This window comes from Chenopodium quinoa, unplaced genomic scaffold (assembly GCF_001683475.1).
Source record: "Chenopodium quinoa cultivar QQ74 unplaced genomic scaffold, ASM168347v1, whole genome shotgun sequence".
In the NCBI taxonomy this organism is placed as follows: domain Eukaryota; kingdom Viridiplantae; phylum Streptophyta; class Magnoliopsida; order Caryophyllales; family Amaranthaceae; genus Chenopodium; species Chenopodium quinoa.
Window position 1 is genome coordinate 15,291,327 of NW_018742204.1, and position 26,006 is coordinate 15,317,332.

Here is a 26,006-nt window from a genome sequence, read left to right on the forward strand (position 1 = left end):
TCAGTTTTCAATTCTCTCTCATTCTCTTTAATTCTTATTCTTTCATTCGCTAATCCTCATCAAGTTTTCCTTAATCATTCACCATCTTTCCATCTCTCTCTCTTTTCTAAACTTGCTTTTTACATATAAAATTCCGCTTTCACAAAATCTAGAAACACCTAGCCATATTCGAAGTTGCCTTCGCCCTAGACATGAAAGGTTTAATTTCTGAGGGTTTGGTCCCAAATCTCTCTTTCAATTATTTAATTTGATTGTTTGTTTATTATTTTCCTTGAAGTTACTAACGTCTGTATTTTGTTATTAGAAAGAGGTACGAGGCATCAAAGTAAGTACTTTAATGGTTTTATTGATGTTATGATGTAGAAATCATGTTTAAATTGTTATTATGATATTCCTAGTATCATGTCTAGGGTAATTTTAATATCAAATATGATTGTTACGATGCTTCCTATGTTCTTCCTAATATTTATGATTGCTAGTATCATGTTAGGGCAAAAGATTTGATTTTTATTGCTTAGTAACATGCTAGGATTTGTTATTAATCTTGTTAGTATTGCCTAGGATCTTGCTATTTTTATTATGCTTTAATATTAACATGAACATGATTATGATAAATATGATTATTTTATGATGATTATTATTACAGTTATTATTATGATTATTATTTTGTTGCTTGATGATTTTATTGTTATTGCTTGATCACGCCTTTTATGCATGTTTAAAGAGAATTTTGGTACTTGTAATCACGCTTAATAAGATAATTAATAATCTTGTTTAGGGTTAATTTGATTATAATTCAAGTGATCGCCAATAATAGTTTTATTTGTGCATTTATATTCAACCAACATAGATAAACAGGTTTAGGGTTAATCCTATTGATTGCATGTTAATTAGAAAGCGCACATGAATACGATCAGAATAAAGTAGAGGCCTAATATTAGGGCAGGTTCAATCTCTTTTAGGTTGGATTTGTACCTTCATCCCCGAACCCTTATTTGGCTCTAGACCTTATGGAGTTGACGATCTCATGGATCGTTAAGGGGTGTAACCTTCACCCTGTGAACGGTTTACAAGTTTCTAAAACTTGTTGGCGATTCTTTTGCTCTATCTTCTTCCCTTTTGGACGTCACCGTACTTTAGTGTATGATCAAAGTGGGGTTCAAGCTAGGGGATTAACGCTTGAAATTATTCCCTACAGTTGCAAACCAATAAAAAGATTAAAAAGCTAAGAACTGATAAAGGAGGTGAACACTATGACCCAAGTTATTTCCAATCTTTAGGTTTAGTACATGAAACTACCGTGGCATATACACCACAACAAAATGGTGTAGTGGAAAGGAAGAATAGGACACTAGAAGAAATGGTAAATTCTATGTTGTCATATTCAGGTTTAAGTGATGGATTTTGGGGTGAAGCCGTTTTAACGGCTTGTTACGTGTTAAATTGTGTTCCCATGAAAGGGAAAGATGTAACCCCATATGAGCTTTGGTATAAAAGAAAACCAAACTTGAGTAATCTCAAAGTTTGGGGTTGTAGGGCAATTGTAAAAGTGTCGGAACCTAAACGTAAAAAGTTAGGAGAAAGAGGAGTTGAATGCATTTTTATAGGATATGCGGATCATAGCAAATCCTATAGGTTCTATTTAATAGAACAAAATGACTTTTGGTCGGTTCACATCACCATTGAGTCAAGGGATGCATTGTTTGATGAAAATCGATTTTCTTCAATTCCTAGACCAAAGGACATAAATCCAAATGCCAATGCTCAAAGTCTTGATCAAATTGTCATTGATCAAGAGGTGGATGATCAAACTCATTTAGAGGAGGAATCCACATCATCATCACAACCTAGGAGAAGTAAGAGGGCAAGGAAAGAAAAATCATTTGGCCCGGACTTTCATGTGTAGTTAGTTGAAGGATCAAGGGAATCTGTTTCAACACAATTTCCATACATTTTTAATGTGGAAGATGATCCTTTGACCTATGATGAGGCTATGAGGTCTCGTGATGCTCCATTTTGGAAGGAAGCTATTAATGATGAGATGGAATCCATCATGGGAAACAATACTTGGGTTTTAGCTACTTTACCACCAAAATGTAAACCAATTGGGTGCAAATGGATCTTCAAAAAGAAATTGAGGATTGATGGAACGGTTGAAAAGTTCAAAGACCGGTTAGTGGCACAAGGTTTTACACAAAAACCTGGTATCGATTATTTCGATACATATGCACCTGTTGCTAGAATCTTAACTATAATATTGTTGATAGCACTTGCGAATATCCACAATCTTGTTATCCATCAAATGGATGTCAAGACAGCATTCTTGAATGGAGATCTAGAGGAAGAAGTTTACATGCGACAACCGGAAGGGTTTATTGTGGAAGGTCAGGAAGAAAAGGTTTGCAAGTTGATTAAATCTTTGTATGGGCTAAAGCAAGCACCTAAGAAATGGCATCAAAAATTTGATGAGGTTGTGTTGTCTAATGGTTTTAAGTTGAACAATTTAGACAAGTGTATTTATAGCAAATTTGATGACAACGGTCAAGGTGTCATAATTTGTCTATATGTAGATGGCATGTTAATCTTTGGAACTGATTTGTCACAAGTTGAAAAGACAAAGTCATTCCTTAGTTCAAAGTTTTCCATGAAAGACATGGGGGAAGCAGATGTCATCTTGGGCATAAGGATAAAGAGGGCAAAAGAAAAGTTGATCTTGTCACAATCTCATTACATAGAAAAAGTACTCAAGATATTTAATGTGAGTGAAGACATTACTTCTCTTTATTCAACACCTATGGATCCTAGCATAAAGTTGATACCTAACGAAGGTAATGCGGTTTCACAACTTGAATATGCTAAAGTAATAGGTTGTTTGATGTATGCCATGACAAGTACTAGACTGGATATTGCATATGCAGTTGGTCAACTAAGCAGGTACACCAGCAAGCCTAGTGTGCAACATTGGCAAGCGGTTTGACGCTTGTTGAAGTACTTGAAGAAAACCAAGGAGTTTGGTTTGTCTTATAACGGATATCCTTCGGTTGTAGAAGGGTATTCGGATGCAAGTTTGATCTCTAACAAAGATCATTCCTCCATAAGTGGATGGGTTTTCCGATATGGGGGAGGTGTCATTTCATGGGCTTCAAAGAAACAAACTTGCATTGCGGACTCCACAATGATATGATATCGGAGTTCATTGCTTTGCATTCGGCTGGTAAAGAAGCCGAATGGTTGAAGGATCTCATGTTTGAGATTCCTTTGTTGCCAAAACCGATATCACCAATAATGATACATTGTGATAACAATACTACCTTGGCAAGGGCTTATAGCCAAGTTTATAATGGTAAGTCAAGGCATATTGGAGTGCGGCATAGCTACATCCAAGGGCTTATCAAGGATAGTGTGATCACTATTGATTATGTTCGAACGGATCTTAATCTCGCCGACTGTTTTACAAAGGCATTGGCTAAAGATGTTAACAATAGGATGGCAATCGGTTTAGGATTGGAGACCTAAATAATCACAATTAGGAGAATCTCAACTTAACGCCCAATATGACATTGGGTCTTAAGTTCAATGAGATTAATTCTCTTAATTGATGATTGGGAACTTGTTTATTCATCCAAGGTAAAGTTCCGGTTTACTGTGATGTAAAGAGGTTGTTTTTAAACTTAATAGAATTCCTGATAAAAGTGCTTTGGTCACAGGAGCATGTTGGAAGTCTACCTATATAAGTACGAAGTTAGCCGCTTCAAGAAGCTATTAGGAGCGTAGCTTTAATGTACTTATGAATAGATATGGACACATGGCTTATAGTGTCAAGCTAATATGTATTTAAGTTATAAATCTTGTGTGTAATATCTTCAAGTTTCCAAAATATGTTGCTTTGGTTCAAACGTTTTACGATACCAAATGGATACAGATTCTTGAATTGTATGTTGCACTAAGTGGGAGTTCAAGTCTTTGTACATGATAAGTCTATTTTATATATATTTTATTCCGAATTCCCTATCACATGGTCATATTTGTGCTTATTTGAGCTCTTTGGAGCTATTTTTATTACTAATATACGTTTTCTAGTGTTTTTGTAGAGTTGGTATTATTTTGTAGGAATTTGCAGATTTATGATAATTCCTGAGCTTATTGATCCACTACGAAGACATTAGAGTCGAATCGTATTTTATGACAGGATATTTAAAGCCCAAGATCGAGTTAAAGGAATTTAGTTCTATAGGCGTCGTTTGAAGTGCGCCTACGTTAAGCATGTGGTGAATATGCTTGGCATTCATAGGAAGTGGGAATTGACATAATACGATTAGGGACAAGGAAAGTAGGGAGCCGCCAACAAGTTTTTAAGGAACTTGTAAACCGTTCACGGATCATAAAGGCAACCACGATAAAGGGACAACGAAGGCAACAACGATTGACCCGTGAAGGTTACACCCCATTCATAATCCATGAGATTACTAACTCCATATGGTTCGGAACCACGAAAGGAGGATCGGGGATGATGGTATAAAAGTGAGTCATGGAGTCACATTTGCCCGTATTGGCCTCTACTCGATTCTTATAGTGAAAAATGATTCCTGCGATCTCAAAGGCATACAAACAAAATATTCAATTTGCTCCAAACTATTATTATGCTAAATTGGTTTAATATTAATGCACACATTATTCTAAAATATTGTGATCACTTCAATTAATAACAAGATTAAAAAGGAACCTAAACCGGTTGTCCAAATTATCTTATTAGGCGTGATTTTCAATTACATATTCCCTTTAACATGCAATATGGTGATCATAATAATAACTAATAGAATAAACATTAATATTGGAAGCAATTCAACAATAATAGCGTTAGTCAAATTAAATATGAAATAACCTAATCATGATACTAGCAATAAGAAAATAAAATAAGAGTAATTAAATTAATTAATTACTCACATTCCGCGCGTTCCTTTAAATTGCTACATCATGAATAAACTGTTAGTAACTTCAATAAAAAATATAAAGTAAATGGAAATTAAATTAAATAAATATTAGATTTGATTTGGCCCAAACCCTCAGTTATTTGTACCTTTCACGCCTTGGTTTAAGGACGGAACCTCGGGTTAAGTATAGACTCCTTGGAGTGCTTAGGGGAATTGTTATGAAAGAATAAGGAGGCTAGAAATTAGGTTAAAGAGGGAGAAGAGAATGATTTTTGGTGTAAGGTGAGAGAGAATGATTATTGGTGCCCCGAACTGCAGAAAAGGGGGGGTATTTATAGAGAAAATGTGCTGAAGGAGCACACGAAACCCTAAAATGATAAAAACCCTAAAAAAGTATCCCGCGACACGGAAAAGTGTACCGTGACACGGGAAATCCCACCGTCAGATGGGAAACTTTTCCGTGACACGGTACAAAATTGCGTGACACGGGAAATATTTAGGTTACGGGAAGGAAAACGCGTTAAGGGTTTACGCGGAAAAGACACGGAATGTCCCGTGACACGGCAGTATCCACTGTGACACGGTACAGTACACCGTGTCACGGTATGAGAGACGCGGAAAATACACGGAAACAGCTCCGTGTCACGGGAAATCCCACCGTCAGACGGTGTAAATTCCCGTGACACGGTGGAAAATGTCGTGACGCGGGAGTTGTTTAGGTACGAAGAACGCAAATAAGACACGGAATAGCCCCACGTCACATCAAGGGCACCGTGTCATGGGGATTCCCACCGTCAGACGGTGCAATTTCCCGTGACACGGTGGAATTGCACTGTGCGCGGTGATTCCAAGTTTTTACCCGTTTTTAAAACCATCATAACTTTTGATCCGTAACTCGGAATAAGGCATATAATATATCATTGGAAATTTTATCAAGTCTACTTTCCAAAATAATTAGAATCAAGTCAAAATAATATGTATATTTTAAGATATGGTCGTTTTAGTGTAAGGGTGTCGGTTTTAGGCCGAGTTTGGTGTTTTGCTCATATCTTTTTCGTTATAGCTCGGAATTGGGCTTATGATATATGGTTGGAAAACTTATTTAAAGGCCTATCCAACAAAATAATAACTGGATCAAAATTGTATATCCATAAAATCAGTTTCTCTCAGTTTTGCGATGTGGACACGAAAAGTAGAAAATAGGTTATGGTTTAGGGATATGAGCTAGAAATTGGATTGGTTCATGAAATATGTTGGATAGAACATGGATTTAAGCACTCCAAAGATTAAATAATCAACTCGACCAATAATGGTGGTGAAAGGTGTTCATCAACGGGTTTGGTTTTGGGGAGACATTTTTAGGTGTTTACAAGTTCGTTGATTAAGGGTTCGGTTCATAAGTACAATACTTTGTATTATTACGAGTCTAAGATATATGACGAAGAAGGAAATATCGGACCAAGTACGAGGCCACGAACCATAATGACACTTAAATTATTGGCCCAGTTTGTTGGCCCAAACGAAGATACAAGCAGCCCACTATCAGATTTGCTGGGTGTGAAGGAAGCGGGCCCGATCTGGCGGCCCAATGCCCGATCGGGCGAGTATGCCGCAAGTCAGTTTAGGTCGGTTAATGGGGAATTATAAAAGCCCAATCAGTGGGTTGTTAGAAAGTTAGGCAAGCTTTTATTATTAGTTTTTAGGAGCAGCTTATTTTCGTTTTTGATTTTAGTCTTAGTTTTGATTAATTTCCATAAGATTAGTTTTTGGAGAATTAGTTTAAGTTGACTTTTTGGTTCCTAGTTTTTCCTTACGTTTTTGTTTTCTTTAATTAAGTTTACTGCTTTTCATTAACTTTGATATTTATCATGTATCAGTTTGTTTTCATTGTTTCTTCGTATTTCTTTAGACTTTCGTTAATTCTCTGTTTTATTTTAGCTTGGTTAATTATTGTTTTAAATATGTTTTCTTTAATCGCTTTGATTAGTTTAATTATAATTATGCACAAGTAGTTTTATTCTAGGGTTATGGCGATCCATAAAATAATATGAAGGGGTAATTTATTGTTGTTAATTGTCAATGCTAGATTAATTTCCTATTGATTGATTTAATGCTTAGATTTGCGAAGATCTTTTATGCATGAGTTTGACAATATTGATTCGAGATTCGACAGATGAGAATTAATGTTTAGGTCTAGTTTCAATAGGCAGGTTAATTTATAAATGGTTAAGTCGAGATTCGAGAGATGAGATTTAATACCGGTAAATTAATTGTGTGATTGTAATACGTAGCGAAAGCCCTTTATGATCTGATTAATGTATGCATTGATGATTGATTATTATGTTTTACCTTGGAATATTATTTATTGGTGAACTTATGCCCTAGGCCTTTTATTCATTGTTTCTCCTCCTACTTTTATTCTTTCCCACTTTTACTCTTAATAGTTTAGTTTCCTTCGATTATTATATTTTGGTTACTTTATAATCTAGATTATATTAATTAATTAGGAATAGAAAGACTCGTTTCTCTGTGGATTCGACCCTACTTCCCTATCTACATTAGTTAGAGGATTTAGGAATTACTTTTGATTAGGGGATACGACTTTACCTTGTCAGTACACTTTCATTTATGCATAGGATTGTTTTGTGATGATGATGTATTTTGCAACGTGTCTAGTTTAAATTCTTAAAATGGGGGAGGATTGTTGAATAATTTTGAGAATTGGAGACATAATTCATGTTAATTAATTATATTACTTAGGCAAAAGTGTTGTAATTAATTAATAAAGAATATTTAAGCAATAATATATATTGAAAGAGGAACAAGGTTCACGAAATGAGAAAATCATCTACTGCTTCAAGAAGACAATGTCGATGCCCCTGATCTTCGCCCGGTCAGCTGCCCGATCGTGGTGGTGCTCGCCCGATCGGGCGCGAGGGTGGTTTGGAAATCGTCTTCTTTGCCGCCTGATCGGGCAGCCGCCGCCCTATCGGGCGCGAGAAGGGAACATAATTGACGGAAATTAGATTTCTGGAATTTGGGGTTGCCACCCGATTGGGCCACCACCGCCCGATCGGGCGCGAGAGGTTACTGTTTCTGACGTTCCAGTCAGCCCGATCGGGCGGCAGCAGGCCGATCGTGCGCGTGTCAGAGAGGAAGTTGAGACTGACGGTTTTGTCGGTTTTGCTTGAATTTTGTCAGTTATTTTCGGGACTCTTGGCTAAAGTCTTTGCTTTAATATATATATGTTCTATAAACATATGTTGGAGATACTTGAGAAAATAATTGGAGAATATTTTCTTAAAAACCTTTGCAATTTTATTTATCATCATCATAAATCCAAAAGCTTTTATACATTGAATTGTAATCATCCTACTTGTGATTGCAATTGTTCTTCGTTGAATCTCCTTAGTAAATTTCCGTGATACCCGGTTGTAGTATAGGGTCGGAATTATACTTTTGGAAAAGTGATTCCGTTCACGCCTCGAAGATTTTCCGTTCTAATTTGTTTGCTATTTTTGTGACCCTTGTTCAAACACAAGTTTCCCTAACACGAACAACCACAACCACGATCAAGGGCGGAGCCACGGGGGGGGGGGGGGGGGCTGGTGGAGGCCCGACCCCCCGTGGCCCAATTGGTGATATATGTAATTTTTAGTATGCCCCCCTAGAATAACTAATAAATAGCTAATGTTTGTCCTACATATCATGATATTAGAGATAGCCTAGTTGGTTTGTTGGAATTTTTCATGGTGACTTGGTGAGAGAGAGGTCTCAGGTTCGATTCTCCACTTTGAGCAAAAACAGCCAAGAGAAACAGAGGAAATATCTGATTATTTTGGAGCCGATTATTGTTGTGATTTCGGGGAAGGAGAGGTGGGGACGGGGAGGGGAAGGCGGTGGGCTGTTCCGATTGGGAGGACGGTGAAGTGTTGGTCATTTAGGCCGTAAAAGGGGGCTAGGGCTTTGTTTTTTTTCTTTTACGGGGCGTTTGGCACGCGGGAATGGGAATTTGGGGAATTATGGGTGGGAATTTGTTGTTGGGAATTCATGAAAGGGAATAAAAGTCCATAGTCTGGTAGCTGCTAGGGATATGTTGATATTTACTAAGAAATTATAACAAAGCCCTTACTCGTATTTTTCCCCTTCCTTTTCACCCTTCTCATTAATGGAAATTTGGTCTTTTCATACCTTTTTCGATTCCCTTCCCCTATTACCAGCCCCCCTAGGTAATAAGAATGTGGGAATTCACTGGGATTTTATTTCCCATTCCCTTAAAACAAACAAGGGAATTAGTCATGTTGGTACATATATTCCCATTCCCATCTTCTTAATCCCACTTACCAAACACCCCCTTAATTATATTTTGATTTTTAAAATTATATAAAAAGCAATATACCTATAAAAAGCTAACACGTGACATATAACTTATAAAAACTGATCACCAGGTAATGGATCTTTAAATTAAGATGGTATATAAAGGTTGAATTTTTGTGGAATAAACTTAAGGTTGAATTTTTTTAGAGAAAAAAGTGCAAAGATTGGATTTTTAATTTCTATTTTTCCAAATTAAAAAGAATAAAAAAAAAAAAAAAAAAAAACTCTAATTATCAATATTCCCAAACACGGCATTTATATACTCGTATGAGTCGTATCTAACTATTGTTATTCATCTCGCAATCAATCCAAACAATTCCTTTTCCCCCATTCCTTCAACTTGCGAAATCTGTCCCGAACCCTAATTCTCCCAAACCCAAATCGAAACCCTAGAAATTCCTCCATTAATGGCGAGCGATTCCCATGATTCTCATCGAAAGCACAGCCGTTCTTCCTCCAATGACGATTCGCCGGAGAAATCGAAGCGCCACAAGCACCGCCATCACCGCCACCACCGCCGCCATCGCCACCACCACCGCCATAGCAGCTCGAAGCATGGAGATGCGAAGAAAGATGAAATTGAGGTTGTGAATAGAGAGGAAGTAGTTGAAGAGGTGACGAAACCAGCTCCTCTTGTTGATTATGATGATATGGAGGAAGGTGAGATTGTTGATGATGAAGGTGTTCCTGGTGCTGAAGTCGATTCTTTCGATAAGAAGGTTGGGTCCGATGTCGAATCAGGTGAATTTAAGGCCGGTGATGATTCTTACATGGTGTGTTTCTGATTTCCCCTCTTTTAATTTTTTGCGAAATTGATTGATTTTTTAATTTGATTGTGATAATTAGATTAATCATATGATTAATACGAAAAGAAATTGAACTCTTTTATTGTTGGATTATTTTATGAGCTGACAAAATTTAGAATTTGTGATATAGATTTTACCATATAGTATGTACATTGGATATGATTAATGGGGCAATGGGCATCCTAAAGACGGTTACGTAAAAGACAGCATGACTTCTTTTAGGGTGAATCATGAATCCAGAAGACAATGGTTTTCAATGCGGATTTAAGTTGTAAGACTTAGTTACATGTTATTATTGCATAGTTTTTGTAGGATGTTGCATTATTTTTTTTGTGTTCGATTTGAATTTTTGAGTAATGTTTGCTAAGCTTTTTTACTGTTCCTTGTGCCACAGAGTGTTGATACTGATTTAGAAAATCCTGAAAGCAATCATAATGTGACGCGGAATGATAAAAGTGGGAAGTCTAAGAAGTATTTGAAGTCTCCTAGAAGTGATCGCAGTGGTAGTGAGGGCAAGGAAGACGGGAGTCACTCTCATCATGACGAATTTCCTGTGTCAGATAGGGTGGCTAATGGTGATCTTACTCGCAGGTCTAGAAAGGGAGAATCTAGGTCACATACAGGACATGAGTCTCCTTTAAAAGAAAGAAGCAAGGAGAAGGACCATGTAAGGACCAAAAGCAAACATGCCTTGGAATTAATGGAGGTGGATGAAGATGATCTTAGAGGTAGAAGAGATTCATATTCTCTTAAGGTTAGGGATGACCGCCATGAAGCAAGGTATCGCTCCCCTTCTCATGGAAGGTACCATCTAGAGACTAGTGATAGGAGCAGGTCTAAATCTCCTGATCGCAAGAAGGAAAGGGAACGTTCGCAGAGCATTGCGCACGAGAGGTATTCAAAAACAAGGCATCACAATGAAAGAGATGAAAAGCTATATGATAATGGCAAGGTTGGTTATGAGATGGATGGTGAAAAGGATAGTCGTGCAGGTAAAGATTACAGATCTAATGGTGGAGAAAAGGTTAAGGATAAAGGAGGAGAGAGAAGTTCCAGCTATCACAGGTCTAGTTTGCATGAAGGAAAGCATGAAGATGGTGATTCTAAGGACAATGAGACAGAGGAGAAGATGTACCGGGATAAGAAACGAGTGGAGCCAGAGCCAATAAAAGAGAGGAGCGAAAGGGATCGTGATAGGATCCGGAGCAGAGATTATGAACGGGAGAGGGATTTTGTGAGGGACAGAGAGATTCATAGAGAGGTAAAGAATGATATTGATCGGAATAGAGATCGTGGTGGGAGCAGGGACAGGGACCAAGAAAGGGATAGAGAAAGAGAAAGGAGAAGGGAGAAAGATCGTGGAAGGAGTCGGGACAGGGACCTTGGCAGGGAAAGGAGGAGAGATGATAGCACATCCATGTATAAAGATAGAGATGCTGAGAGAGAACGTGATAAGGAAAGGGACAGGTCTCGAAAGTCGGAGATGGATAGGGGAAGAGACAGATATAGTGGCAGCGATAGACATAGAGACAAGGCTAGAGATGATGAGGATGATAGGAGCAGTAGATACCATAAATTTGATGACCGTGATGATGTATACAGTAATCGTGATAGGCGCCGTGGTTATGATGAAGCAGAATATTTCAAGGACCGAAAGATGAAGCATGATCCATATGAAGATAAGGCCACTAAAGATGATTCTCTGAAGGAAAATGAAGATGCAATGAATGGGTAATTTTTGTTCATTCAAGAGCCTCTCTTTACTGTTTGAGTTTCCATGTTTCTCATTTGCATTGTATTGAATGCTGATTCATTAGTTTTCCTGTCAGGGATGATGATGACAAGGATACGCTAGAGTTGAAGCCTGCAGAGCCTGAAGAGGATGATATCGACAGAATCAAGGAGGAGAGTAGAAGGCGAAGAGAAGCCATTCTTCAAAAATATAAAGCTAAACAATCGCAGCAGCAGCAGGCTGTGCCTCAAGTCTCTAAAGGTGTGTTCTCTGTCTTTTTATTTATTCGGGGATTTTAGTATTTAGTTGTGTTTCTTTTTGTGTGCGGGTTTGCATAGTGTGTTCAAATGTTCTTTAGGTATATAAGATTGTGACTTATGGAATTTGAAGTAGTGTTGCAGTTGCCACGTGCTTGGTAATTGGTACAATTTTTTCCCTCTGAAAGAATATGTGTGCAGCTCCTTCTTGCACATTTAGCCTTGTAGTATCATCTTTTATGGGAGAGCTTCTTGGTTAAAGTAATTCATGGCTCCTGCAAATCAAGAGGAATAAAGAGGAATGAAATGCAGTCTTTTTTTTTTTTTTTTAATTGCATCCTATTAGGGACTCAAGTTTATTGAAGAGAGAATTCCTTTTTGGAAGGATAAAAGTCGATGGAAGTATGTCTTTGTTGCACCACCATTGTGTCTCTAGAAGGCAGTGTTGTTGCCTTGTCTATTAAGCTGTAGCATATTTTCTTTGTTATACCTGCAATCAGGTAAAATTTGGTGATAGATTGTTTGAAATTGATATTGAAATTACAAGTGGTTGTTTGCACAATGCCTACTACTTTTTAAAGCTTATCCCTGTTCTGTAGGCATCTATTTGTTACTTAACCATTTCAACTAGTCTTTATATTCTTGTTGTTATTCGTTTTCTGCTATTAATCGTCTGGTAATGTTATCTGTCTGAAAGGCCTTAATATTTATCTTCTATAATGTGCAATATCAGATGAGGAACTGACGAAGCAGCCTTCCCTTAAGTTGTCTTCTGCAAGCACTGGTCAAAAAGAAAATAATGGTGCTAAGGGTGATGCTAACAAGAATTCTGTAGATGATACTTCCTTATACTTGGGGAAATCTGCTCCTGGAAATGACTCAGCTGCTGCTGAAAGGAATACTGTTATGCTGGGGGAGGGTTCTCCTAAGGTATGGATTTTTCCTGTTTTATAATTCAATTTAGTTTCCTGAAGAATTTACCATGTATAATGCCTATGCACGTGTGGCATGTTGTCTTCTCTCACCTACTGCCTTCCAATTGCAGTTGAATACCGCCTGCTGTGACAGTTATTTAACAAAGAACTATTGTGGGGGCTTATGGTTGTGTTTTTGCTAATTTTTGTACAAGATGGTTTGACGGGTCCTATACTTCTATATTGTCAGACCATGTATCAGTTAGACAAAAAGCTAAATAAGTTACCAAAAATAGGTAAATGTTTGTAGATTTATGTAAAATGATGTAACATTCCTTTGATGTTAAAATAATTTCAAAATTGGAAAAGAAGGGTTAAAGTTATTTAATCGTCTGATAGAAGACCACCAGCTCGTACTTGGATATATTTAACCTTTGAAGCAGTAACTTTTAAAATTATTTAATCGTCTGATACAAGACCACCAGTTCATACTTGGATAGATTGATATATTTAACCTTTGAAGTAGTAATTTATATGTTTTATAGGGTACAATTATGTGAACCTGCAAGCTTAGTCTTTATTATGATAGCTGATTTTAATCTGGTTTGGTGTGATAGCATATGAAAAGGTCTTTGGGTTTCGAGATTAGCAATGCCATTACACTGTATTGATGTGTTTGTAATATTCTATTTGTCAAGGCTAGAATTGTTTGCATTATCATAGCTTTAACGGTTTTGTGATTAAAATATCTGGCACAGTGTTGATGGTATCTACTCATTTTAATGTATTATTGTGCCATTTCTTCTGTTGTTTTTTAAGCTTATGGATGATATTTTTTGCAGAGTGAAAGGTCAAATGATATGTTCTGTGATGATATATTTGGAGATTCTCCTGCTGGAGTTCGTAAAATGGTACGTGTGCTTATTTAAAATTATTTTCAACTCTGTATTTCATTTTAGTTGTCACTTTAAAGTTTGGCAAGTTTTGCTTCGGGGGATAAATTCTATATATTGTGATGTTGGCAACATGCCAACAAATAGTTTAATATCATCAACCTTGAAGGTGTTATTGTAAAACAAATTAGATTTGGTTGGCAGCTTTGTTATCTGTGGAAGATGAGAGAGTTATATTCATATCATACACCAAGAACGTTCTTATATTTTTTTACCTCAATGTATTTTTCTTCCTGCCTTTTTAAAGTTTTTCTAGAATGATTGTAGATATACCAGGGGTGTTATATTCTGATTCTTTTTGTATTGGGGTAGATTTGGTCCACTGGGAATTTAGACCGTATAAAATTTATATGTTGAGTTGGTTAACATGTTGTAACTTACTGAAATATTTATGTACTTCATATACAATGTCTCATGATTTTTCATTGACTTGACAGGGTAAGGGAGATGGTCTGCCTCTTGAAAGGAGTGGTCTTAATGATAATTGGGATGATCCAGAGGGATATTACAGTAAGTCTGTTTCTGATTTTGGCATTTACTTGTTTAACTGCTTTGCATTGACTTTTATGTATGATTATTCTCGTAATTTACATTGGGGTTGTAGGAGGGATGTCTATTAATAAAGGATATGCATTTACTTGTTTTCTTTTAATAAAATTCTGTAGGTGAAATTCTTTTACTTTCCCTTTTCCTTATATTGTATTTTATTCTTTAATTTCTTTATGCTCCATTGTTCACTTATTAACCACCTAAAAAGGATGTGCATAGGAAGACTTCTGTTGCATATTGAAATCAAGATTCTCCCATGCTTTATATCTATAATCATCTTGAATGGGATGCTGTGGTAGCTAATCACTATTATTTGGGGTTATTGTACCTAATTACTGCTTTATGCGGCTAGATAATCTTGTTATGTGCATCTTTTGGTATCTGGAATTCATTTGTAGATGTTAAGATCTGTAGTCTATGTATCAGAGATCTTAAGTGGTGGCGTGGGTTTGTAAAAGCATCTATTTTGCCTTGAGCCCTTAACATGGAGTTTAACTTGGTTGATGGTCTAAAAATTTAGGTTTTGTTGACAAGCTGTGTGTGATAAAAATCTCTTGTTGTGTTGCAATATTAAGAAAACTCCATCAAGTTTGTCATATTCTGACATTTTTTGGTGGGTGACGTTTCTGAGGTTTAAGTCGAGGATTCTGATATATATTTTTTAAAAGAATTTCTGCTGACTGAACAGGGGATTGCTGTCTTGTAGTTGTCACTTGTCATCTATTGACTTTTTGGGAGATGTAGGCTGCTAGCTTCTTAATAATCAAGTCTTATTACAGTTAGTGCCTTTTATGCTTCTACCCTGGCTAGGGCATGTCAATGCTTCACTTTTCTTCCTGTTAGGTTTCTGCTCTTTTTAATTGGTTCTCTATTTGCTTCTTAAAGGTTTTCGATTTGGTGAAGTACTTGATAGTCGCTATGAAATCACGGCAGCACATGGTAAAGGTGTATTTTCCACTGTTGTTCGTGCAAAGGATCTTAAAGCTGGAAGTGGGGATCCAGAGGAAGTGGCTATCAAAATAATTCGAAATAATGAAACTATGTTAGTACCTCCCCTTGTTGCACCCTTTTTATTATTGAGAATTTGTGTTATTGTGATTTTGGCTAAAGTCCTAATCTAATTACTGCTGTTCAATTCTTATGAAGGTTAAAAGCAGGGACAGAAGAGCTAGTGATTTTGAAGAAGCTAGTTGGTGCAGATCCCGATGATCGCCGACATTGTGTTCGTTATCTTTCAAATTTCAAGTACCGTAATCATCTCTGTATAGTTTTTGAATCTCTTCATATGAATCTGCGTGAGGTTCTAAAGAAGTTTGGTCGTAATATTGGCCTTAAGCTTACTGCTGTGAGGACCTATGCGAAGCAATTGTTTATTGCGTTGAAGCATCTTAGAAATTGCGGAGTTCTACATTGTGACATTAAACCAGATAATATGCTGGTAAGTTTTTGAAATTTATTGATTCACATTATTTATAAACAAGTCCAATTGTTTCTTATTTATCTAAATCTTCTGTCAATTAGGTCAATGAATCTAAAAATGTGCTGAAGCTTTGTGACTTTGGAAATGCAATGTTCGCTGGTAAAAATGAAATCACGCCGTACCTTGTGAGCCGTTTTTATCGTGCACCTGAGATTAGTAAGTTCTTTAATTTTAATTTGTGTTGCAAGACATTGTTGATGAAAACTGTTATAATGTATTTACTACATATCATCACTTACATATCAATGTTTTGGCTCATTGTTTAATGCTTGTAATTTTTCTTGGTGCAGTTCTCGGCTTGACCTATGACCACCCCATGGACATTTGGTCAGTTGGTTGCTGTTTATATGAGTTGTATACTGGAAAGGTTCTCTTTCCAGGCCCCTCAAACAATGATATGCTTCGTCTTCACATGGAATTGAAGGGTCCTTTCCCAAAGAAGATGCTTCGCAAGGTACTCACCATGGATGCCATTTTAGCATAACTAAGTAGTATTATTTATTTATTTATTTTTATGATTAGATTCTAAGATGCAGTTTCCCTCTTACAAGAGGTGGGAAACTAATTCTTGTTAAGATATATGTAGGACACTGACTTTTGAGAATAGTTATGTATTTATCTAACTATTCTTATATGTCTTGTCTTTATGTATTCTGCTTTTTCAGGGAGCTTTCATTGAGCAACATTTTGACCAGGATTTAAATTTTCTTGCGTTAGAAGAAGATCCTGTCACTAAGAAGGTAAGGCAGTAAGATTAATGATTATAGTGTATCTCAAATGAACAAAGCTGCAGGCATTGTTTTTTTAACTTAGAGCTATATGTTTGTTTTTGTGCAGACTCTTAGGAAGGTGATCGTTAATATTAAGCCAAAAGATGTTGGTAACATCATTAGGGGTTTTTCTGGTGAAGATCCAAAAATGTTAGCCAACTTCAAGGATCTGCTGGAAAAAATATTTGTCCTAGATCCAGATAAAAGGCTAACTGTTTCACAAGCTTTGAATCACCCATTTATTACGGCAAGTGAATTCAGATGCTGATTTTCTGACTCCACAAATGCTGTAGCTCTAGATTTTTGTATATTACGGTCTTAGTTTATATCACACTCTAATCATTGGGAATTTACTGTCTATCTTTTATGCACTACTGTGGGCCTGATTGGGGGAGATTGATTCTGGCGTCATTCAAGTTGGACTCAGAAGGCTGATATCTGTTGGGAGGTACTGGCAGTTCTCAATGGAATGTGTTCTGTTTCTATTGTAAGACAACTCGCCAAAGGCGTTTTTTCTTTTATTGTAATCATTTTTGATAATTTATTGTGCAATAGTACATTACATTTATCACATTTCTCTCTAAACATTTGCCTTGTGAGTTTAGTATATCTTCTCGTACTTTATTTTGGTCTGTTGCTTATAAGCACACTGGATGAATGTTGCTCAAACATGGAGCTTAAATGCTCACGATAGTTATCCATTGGAAGCCGATGTACTCTCTGCGTTTAACTTTGGTTTCTTGAATGAAAGTATACGATGCTTACATCGGTGTTGCTCTTCTTACAATCTTTACTACTTATCTTTCTGAATATTTCTGATTATATTTATCTCTTATCTAGTTTTTGTAGTTGAATATTTCTATTTTCTTTCTGCCTGGAGAGTCTAATCTTGCTTTTGATTCAGGGATTTTCCAGTTCTTGGGGGAACCCTCCAATCTTTATATGCCTAGAAGGAACCATGGAGAAGGTACCTTTGTTGTTTACTGGGATCGTTACTTTGATACCCTTGTTAGTTTGACTCATGAGCTAGTCATGGATTGCCCTTGTTAATAAACCTGAAGATTGAATTTATTTGTTACATGAAAATTATTTCGTGACAGTTTTGTGTTTTGCTTAAGTGGCCTAACACCCCAAAATAGCTCATCTGATTTCTCTATTGTTAAGTTTCATTGTGCATTTTATTTTCTTGGCTTTGTTATTTTCGTCGAGATTATGATTCCTTTTTCATTCTTTTTTCCCTCTTCATGTCTGTATTGTTCTAATGAATGTACTACATCTGCTTTATGGCTGGTCATTATGGAGGCTTTGGCTTTGAAGATGTCTGGTGCTGCTGCTTGGAAATTTTTGCAGTGAGTTCTTGTCATAGTTTATAAGCTTTTTTTCAGGATCATGCTGAATCTTCTAGGCATTAAATGACCTCCTTTTTTCTTTCTTTTTTTTTTTTTTTTTTGTTTTTTTTTTTTTTTGTGATAGGGAAATGATCCTTGCTCCTGCAACACTCTTTGTAAGTTTCCTCATTATTGTTGGTATCCTTTCTCTATCTTCTTGTTTTATTGGTTCTTATTAGGCTGTGTGCTGTGAGTCTCTTGGTTAATTGCAAAATGTTCCTTCCTTTCCCTATATTCTTTGCTGATCTTATCACATGTTACAATAGTCTAATGGGTTCAAATGTAGTGATAAACCTAATAGTTGATGCAAGTAGTCTTTGTAACCACTGATATTCACAGTTCTTCCTGTTAATAATTTTCTGCTTAGGTAGAGAATGTTGCAACTTCTGGTGTTAAATATTTCTGCTTATGTAGAGAATGTTGCGACTTTCATATTCTGGAAGATGAGATTGCTTATATTTTTGCATTTTGAGCGACGGGAAAAATTGTAGTGAGCACTTTGGTTAAAAATTATATTGTTTGGGCTGTCACTTTTGAAGCTAGGTTTTTATTGTTTTACCAAGATTGGCCATAAACAGAGATTGTGGTATAATTATTCATAGTCGATGTAGTTGTGTAATAATAAGTTCTTTTTAGTCATTCGAATTTAGTGCAGTGTACAAACAACTCCTTCCTTGGTGGTGGCTCATCTCTGCCTAGGTAAGGGATTTAAAGGAAGAGAGGAAACATTATCATAAAAATACATGTCTTGAATTTTTTTTTTTTATTTTTTATTTTTGAATAAAAAAACCCTATAAAGATTAATTGCTCTTAGCTTGTCATTGCTTTATAATTTTATACTTCCTCCGTTTCTATTTAGTTGACACGTTTGATTTGGGCACATATATTAAGGAGAGGAGAGAGGGTGAGAGAGAATGAAAAAGCAAGTGGGGTAACTTGTAAATGCAAGGTAAAAAATTTACCCCAAAAGGAAACATGTCAACTAAAAAAAAACTTCCTAAAAAGGAATACATGTCAACTAAAAAGAAAGTATGATTTTCTGACAGCATTTAGTCATATTATATCAAATAATCATTAGTAGACTAGTAATGTAGCAATTGAAACAATAAATTTTTAATCTTTTGTTAGAGGTGAAATTAATTTCAAGCTTTGGTATGAATGTTTTTCATATGGATGAATTACATGAGCATAAACTTGATTTTCTTTATTTTGATGGTTTGTAGCTGTAAGTTCTACTCCCTCTGTTTCGTAATAATCGCAACACTTTCCTTTTATGTCCGTTTCATAACATTTGCAACACTTATCTTATTTGGTAAGGACCCACCATTATTTTATTATTTTTCTCTCTTACTAACTACACTTTCTCCAATATATTATTATTTCTCTCCTTTGTTAAACCCACTTATATATATATATATATATATATATATATTTTCTCTCTCTCTTATTAACTATACTTCGTATTATAAAAAATTCTCTTTTGGTCCCTACCCTATAATTTTCCTAAAACTTTGTGCATACCCTACTATTGCGATTATTACGAAATGTATCGCACTCACATTATCACAATAGACCAATGTTGCTTTCGTGACAGGGCGCAAGGGTAAAAAGCTGTCTATCCCGAGCAGATAAGCCTTGCCTCGCGTCCTGCTACATTAGGTAGTATACCTTACCTTCTCAGATGGAAGGGGCAAAAGAAACATCTTGTTGTTATATTAAGACAGGAATAAGAAGTAGCAAAAACGAGTTGAATCCTAACATGAGGTAATTCTCTTAATAGAAATTTACCTATCCACAGGGACAGCACCGAATGTGTACTAATCGATGAACTTTCGAAACCTACTTTTTTTTCTTTTCTAACAAAATAAACCAAGCTTAAGCCGCCGCGGTTGTAAATGACATAGCCTTCAAAAAAACAAAGTTATTCAAGCCTGCCCTTCATTCAATAGATCGCTTAGCTCTACTTCTCAGGGAGAAATAATTTTGAAGTATGTCTATGCACCTAAGGGCTAGGTGTAGAAGCAATCAATTTGTCGTGCCAATTGGTAAAGAAGGGAATGCTAAACTTTACCTCGGCACCGAACTTTTTTATTTGCGCTTCATGATAGGTTAGAGAAATTAGAATTTTGGAAGTGAGAATGAACTCGATTACCGAGAAAGATAATAGAATGAAGAAAGGAAGCTTACTCGCCGGATATAGCTGGAGCTCTTGATCATGGTGGTTAAAGGTCATGGTTTGGAGTAGATAGGTAGCTGAAGTTTATATCATAATTTTTTTTTATTAATGTATATCGTATGGTTTTTTTTGGAGTGAAATATTAGAGTATAGCTAATTAGTTAACCAATGTCAAAGAGGCAATGGAGTTTACATATAGCAGGAGCTCTTGATCATGGTGATTAAAGGTCTCGATTTGGAGTAGATAGGTAGCTGAAGTTTAGATCCTAATTTTTTTTTTATTAATGTATGTCGTATGGTTTTTTGTAGAGTGAAACACTAGAGTATAGCTAATTAGTTAACCAATCGCAAAGAGGCAATGAAGTTTATATATAGCCCTATTTACAATAGCCTGAAAGTTTTATGAGTGAGGAGGGTTAAAAAAAAAATAAAAAAAAAAGCAATCTGCTTATCCTAAAAAATGGGTTGGGGTCCATGGATCTGACCAGGTTTTGGACCCATTGGCATCCTTAGGTATAACCGTATAATCACTTTGTGTATGGTATTTAGAGGTGTCAAACAGATCGGGTCGGGCTCGTGTTCGGGTCAGCTGACCCCAACCCTAACCCGATTCATTTAAGTTTTCGAGTTGAAAAGCTGAACCCGAACCTAATATTTTCGGGTTCGGGTTAACCCGAAAATGACCTGATTTGACCCAAAACTTTGTTTTGAGGATAAACCAGGTTGCTAAATTCGGGTTAGGTCAACCCGGCCAACCTGATTTTGTTCATTCAATTGCATTTTAAATTTTTAGGCAAACTACAAGTCAATCTCAAACAAAATAGTCTAATAAATTTACTTTATGGATTACAATCAAGTCTAATTAACGAATTACAAATTGGATTCAAAAGCTACGCTGATTTTTAAATACAATCTTTAATACTCTTTGTTTTGCCCATCCTTTCATAGTGGAATTAATCTATTCCTTTTTGAATGAAATGGATTTGAGTGGCCGCTATTTGCTGCAATTACATAATAACACAACAATTAATTAAAACCAAAACACAAGTAATTTGCTCACAAACATGCAGATAAATTAACAGGTAGAATTTATCAAACAAGTAAACGACTTCTCACAAAAAGAACATTATCAGCGAATAAAACCATGCATTAACAAAAATTAACAGAAATAAGCATTATAAATTCATATGATACTAGAAATTAACTTAAAAAATTCATACAAACACATTTACAACAAAAATTTACAACAAAAACTAACAACAAAAATCAGCAAAAACAAGGCAAAACCCATATAACAATACAACATAACTTAACAACAAAAATTAGCAGGAAAAAACCTAAAACTACCCCAGCCCCACCAACCGCGCCAACACCGTCGTCCCCAAACCCACCCCCCGCCGGCGTCTGGCGTCCTTGAGAATCGCCCGGCGACGGCGACCCCACCCCCACCACCCTTTTCACCACCTACGCACCCCACCCCTTCCCTTCCCCATTTTTGTTTCCCGACCCACAACCCCGAAACCACCCTAAACGGGTTTTAGGGTTTCGTTTGGGGTGGTAGGGAATCGACTAAGGGAGGGGGAAAGGAGAGGGAGGGCGTTTCCGGGGGAGGAGGGGCGTTTTCCGGGGGAGGGGGCGTTTAGGGTGGTTTTGGGGTGGTGGGTCGGGAAACGAAAATAGGGAAAGGGAAGGGGTGGGGTGCATAGGTGGAGGAAAGGGGTGGGGGTGGGGTGGGGTCGCCGGTGCCGGGCGATTCTCTGGGACGCCGGACGCTGGCAGTGGGTGGGTTGGGGGACGATGCTGGTGGCGCGGTGGTGGGGCTGGGGGTAGTTTTAGGTTTTTTAAATTTTTATTTTTTGTTTTTTAATTTTTTATTATTTTTTTATTTTTTGGCCAATAATAAAGTGACACGTTATGTGGCCTTACTTAACAGATTTGTAAACAGAATCAGTTACGTGGTGGTAATACCCAATTTTTTGAAATTTGGGTGGTGTTAAAATCAATTTTTTTTAGGAGGTGTTAAAAACCATTTTCGGGTTTTTAACAGGTATTAAAATCTAAAATAACCTTTTAATTTCATCCAAAACTTTTGTGTACACCTGGTAAGTAACATTTAGCCAATTTGGTGTAACTTTAATATTCTTTGGTGTAATTTCAAACCTGATGTGATTTTAATGTAAAAAGGCAATGGAATAAGCTTTAAAAGGATAATGTAGCTATGTTTTACCCATTGAGATTTGATTTTTACTCATTTTGAAAAGAGTAAGTCAATCATAAAGCGTAAATAACTTCTTTATCGGGGGTACTTTTATATATTTTGGGGTAACTTTTGATCATTTTAGATTTTTTAGGGCAACTTTACAACTGACGTACAATATCACTCTATTTTTGTACAAGTTTGTGTAACTTTATTCCTCAAGTCGTGTACATTAAATTCATTTTAGATGCTTGTAAATGAGACAACTTTTCAATCAGAAGAATTGGATCCTGCTTCAATCTTAAAAGTTTGCGCTGAGTTTTACTGTCGGTTATGTTTGTCTGGGCCAAAGTTCATTGTTCTCCATCTCTTAGGAGAAATTTGGTTCTGTTTAGATAAATTCTTTGTCATATTTCAGCTAAAGCATGGTTATAGTGTGCATCTTTATCTTCTGTAGGCCGGGGCGTTCTAGGCTTTGGATTTCTTCTTTTTTTTGTTGTACTACGTGTATGATACTTCTGCAGGGTCTAGGAGAAGCCGAGAAGCACTGCTGTGGCAAATACCCTGAATATCTTGTGATTGTTGTTTTTTTTGTTAGTAACTTTGTGGGTTCTTTGCTTGGTTTAGATTGTGGATTGAAATTTTGGTTAAGATATATTTTTGCCCCATGTTTTGGTATGCTTTGAGTTTTGCCAAGGAGGATAATGATATAATTTAGTCAGACGTGTGTTATGTTTGAGCTGGTGACCCACTATCTTCCTGCTAGTTTTCATTCTGAACTTAGATACCATAGTTCATTAGTTTTGGACTGTTGATATTTTTTAACCATTGAAGGCAAAAGAGATTTTTAATTTCAAAATCTTGGGTGTGTGTGTTTGTCTGTTGTCTATGTGTGCATTCCATGAAATTGGATAACTTGATTATTTTGATCTGTAAAAATAGAACCAAGTGTTCAGAATGTTACAGCATTCTAGTAGACTGGAATTCTAGTAGACTATTGGTAAAAAGAAAACCAAGTTGGCAGCATGTTAGTCAAGGTATAACATATCTTTATCTGACCTAAGCTTGTAGATTCTTCTTTTGAATATGTATTGTGCTGTAGAAGTGGTTGGCATAGAACAGCTGCTACTATGAAATCTTTTGTTTTTAGTGTACAAGCTCTAATATGGAATATTGACTTGTGCATATGGTGTTGTGAAGGCACCACCATACGAAATAGAGTAGAACAAGGAAAATAACTGAAGCTCTGGAACTATATGTTTAGAATTGGTTGTAGTAAAAATGTTTTCAGTGATGCATGTTGACTGAGTTGGTGGGGGTCCTGTGTTCAGTTCTAATTTTCATACTGTTAGAGGAATATTGCTAAGGGCTTTGGGCCTTTATTTATTTATTTATTAGATAAGTAATTTTCTATTAATCCATTTAAGTATATAAGTAATTTCAGTCAATGAAATACAGCTGTTATTAGTAAATAATTAGTTTAATTAAGTGAAAAGTTATAATCAGCAATTTTAGCAACTTGAACTATCAATGAAGGATGTATTAGTTACTTGTGGTGTAAAAGGAGAAACTGTATTTCTTTATAGAGGAATACTAGGTTAAGTCCCGTGCCATGCACGGTCATAATTAAATTTTACAATAAATAAATAATAAATATGGTGTTAATTCAACAATAATTTATCCAAAAAAATTATTTGTAACAAAATAACTTAAATTAAATGTAAAGATTATTAGATTGGATTGTATAAAAAAAATATAGTAATAGAAACTTAGAAGATAAAAGGTTTTATATAAGAAAATTAAATTATTAGCTATATTTAGTCCTAAGGGAAGTAGTATTAATCATATGCATTTGTCCTTAAATTTGACACACTTTGATCGGCATAATATGAAAATTTATTTGAGTTCATTTTACTTTAGGATAATTAGAATTCTGTAATCAACTTTTTAAATATATTTTTAGTGAGTAGTAGGTTATTTTTTTTAAATAAAAAAAATAATCACATAAATGTTTAGAACAATTAGATTTAATTTTCCAATATATATTATGTACAAAGTATACTATAACAAAATTATTTTGTTCTTATAAACGTTATGTATAGTTTTAAGATTAATACTCCGTACAAAATATGCTACCAAAATGATTTTTCTGTAAAATTGATATTGATAATATTATAATAATCTTGGAAAACGATATATATTCCAATACCTTATTTTTTTAAATCTATGTTAGTATTTTGTAATTAAAAGTTTCCTAGTATGTAGAGAATATTTGTAAATAAATATTAATTGAGTAATACTGGATTAAATATGTTGTCAAAATAGAAATGACAATTATTATAGGTTATAAAATATATAGATGTCATTAAAATATGGCAAAAAAATTAAAAAGGAAAGAAAAAAAAAGGCGGGAAAATTTTTGACCAGGAAATGACAAGTGTCATTCCTGGTTTCATCTTTAGTATAAGTTTATTGATAAAAGGTAGTAGTTTCACATTTTATATTCGTGGAATTATCCATCATAATCTTTTTTCTTTCTTTTTTTTTCTTTTTCTTTTTTAGAAACAATATCATATTCTATTTATTTATTCTTCGTATATTTATTTTTATTTAATTAATTTTTATCATGTAGCCGACCCCATTTGTGGGATAAAAGGCTTTGATTAATTGATTTGATTTTATGATTTTTTTTTTCATTGTTTTTTTTGTAAATATTTCTTATTATTAAATTGTCACTCAATTAAGCACAGGTCATTTCAGAGATAAGAAAACTCTTCTTTAGAGTAGTGTTTTAGAGTAATGGTCGTATATATTTAAATTTTCTACTTATATTGAAAATTTCTACCTTTGCCAATCTTCAATGGCCTGCAATCATGCTTGGCTGAACACTAGATGCTTGTGAGAGTTTTAGCAAGTGGTAATATCTTTGTGTCTTCTGATTGTGCCATTTGTTCGGGCCATTTGTTCATTTTTTATTATAACTTGAAGGTTTTGGTATATTTTAGAAGTACTGATTGTAACATACAAACATATGGATTCCTGGAGTGATTGTTATAGAAAATAATGAAAGTTACATTCTTTTGAGTTCTTAATCCTGAACTCTGACTTTGTTAAGAGTTTTAAGTCCCAATTATGGTTTCAAGTTTATGTTCTACAAGATTTGACTCGAGGGCTCTATGCATAACTTTGGACTTGACTTCTATTTGCAATCTGATCTATTTTATAAAATTAGACATTAACTCAATTAAGCACAGGACTTGACTTCTATTTGCAATCTGATCTACTTAAAGGAACTAGCTCCATCATTCCCTCGAATTTTGTCGTCAGGGGAATTCAGCGAGATATACATATAGGAGATTAAGTTAGGATTAAGTTATCCTAATGATGGAGCTAGTTCCTTTAAGTAGGAGGAAAGAATAATTAAATTTAAATTATAAATCATCAAATTTGAAATTTAGACCGCAAAAAAATTAGTT

General features: G+C 35.5%; 1 protein-coding gene across 3 annotated transcripts; it reads left to right on the forward strand.

Annotated features, from left to right (window-relative positions):
• The first annotated feature begins 9,343 nt into the window (after positions 1 to 9,343).
• Positions 9,344 to 25,629, forward strand: LOC110719601 (serine/threonine-protein kinase prpf4B-like). Of its 3 annotated transcripts, XR_002511143.1 has the most exons (16): positions 9,344 to 10,081; positions 10,509 to 11,845; positions 11,944 to 12,107; positions 12,837 to 13,033; positions 13,860 to 13,928; positions 14,408 to 14,480; positions 15,405 to 15,561; positions 15,666 to 15,957; positions 16,041 to 16,155; positions 16,290 to 16,453; positions 16,665 to 16,739; positions 16,837 to 17,256; positions 17,674 to 17,736; positions 18,072 to 18,118; positions 18,243 to 18,273; positions 22,988 to 25,629. XR_002511143.1 is itself a non-coding variant. In XM_021898575.1 (12 exons), the coding sequence occupies exons 1-12, from the start codon at positions 9,716 to 9,718 to the stop codon at positions 17,035 to 17,037; spliced, it is 3,210 nt and encodes a 1,069-aa protein (XP_021754267.1). In that variant the 5' UTR covers positions 9,344 to 9,715; the 3' UTR covers positions 17,038 to 17,476. The 3 variants fall into 3 exon arrangements, 1 of the variants encoding a protein (XP_021754267.1); XR_002511142.1 differs by having other exon boundaries at positions 17,674 to 18,118; XM_021898575.1 differs by lacking the exons at positions 17,674 to 17,736; positions 18,072 to 18,118; positions 18,243 to 18,273; positions 22,988 to 25,629 and having other exon boundaries at positions 16,837 to 17,476.
• Positions 25,630 to 26,006: the final 377 nt, after the last annotated feature.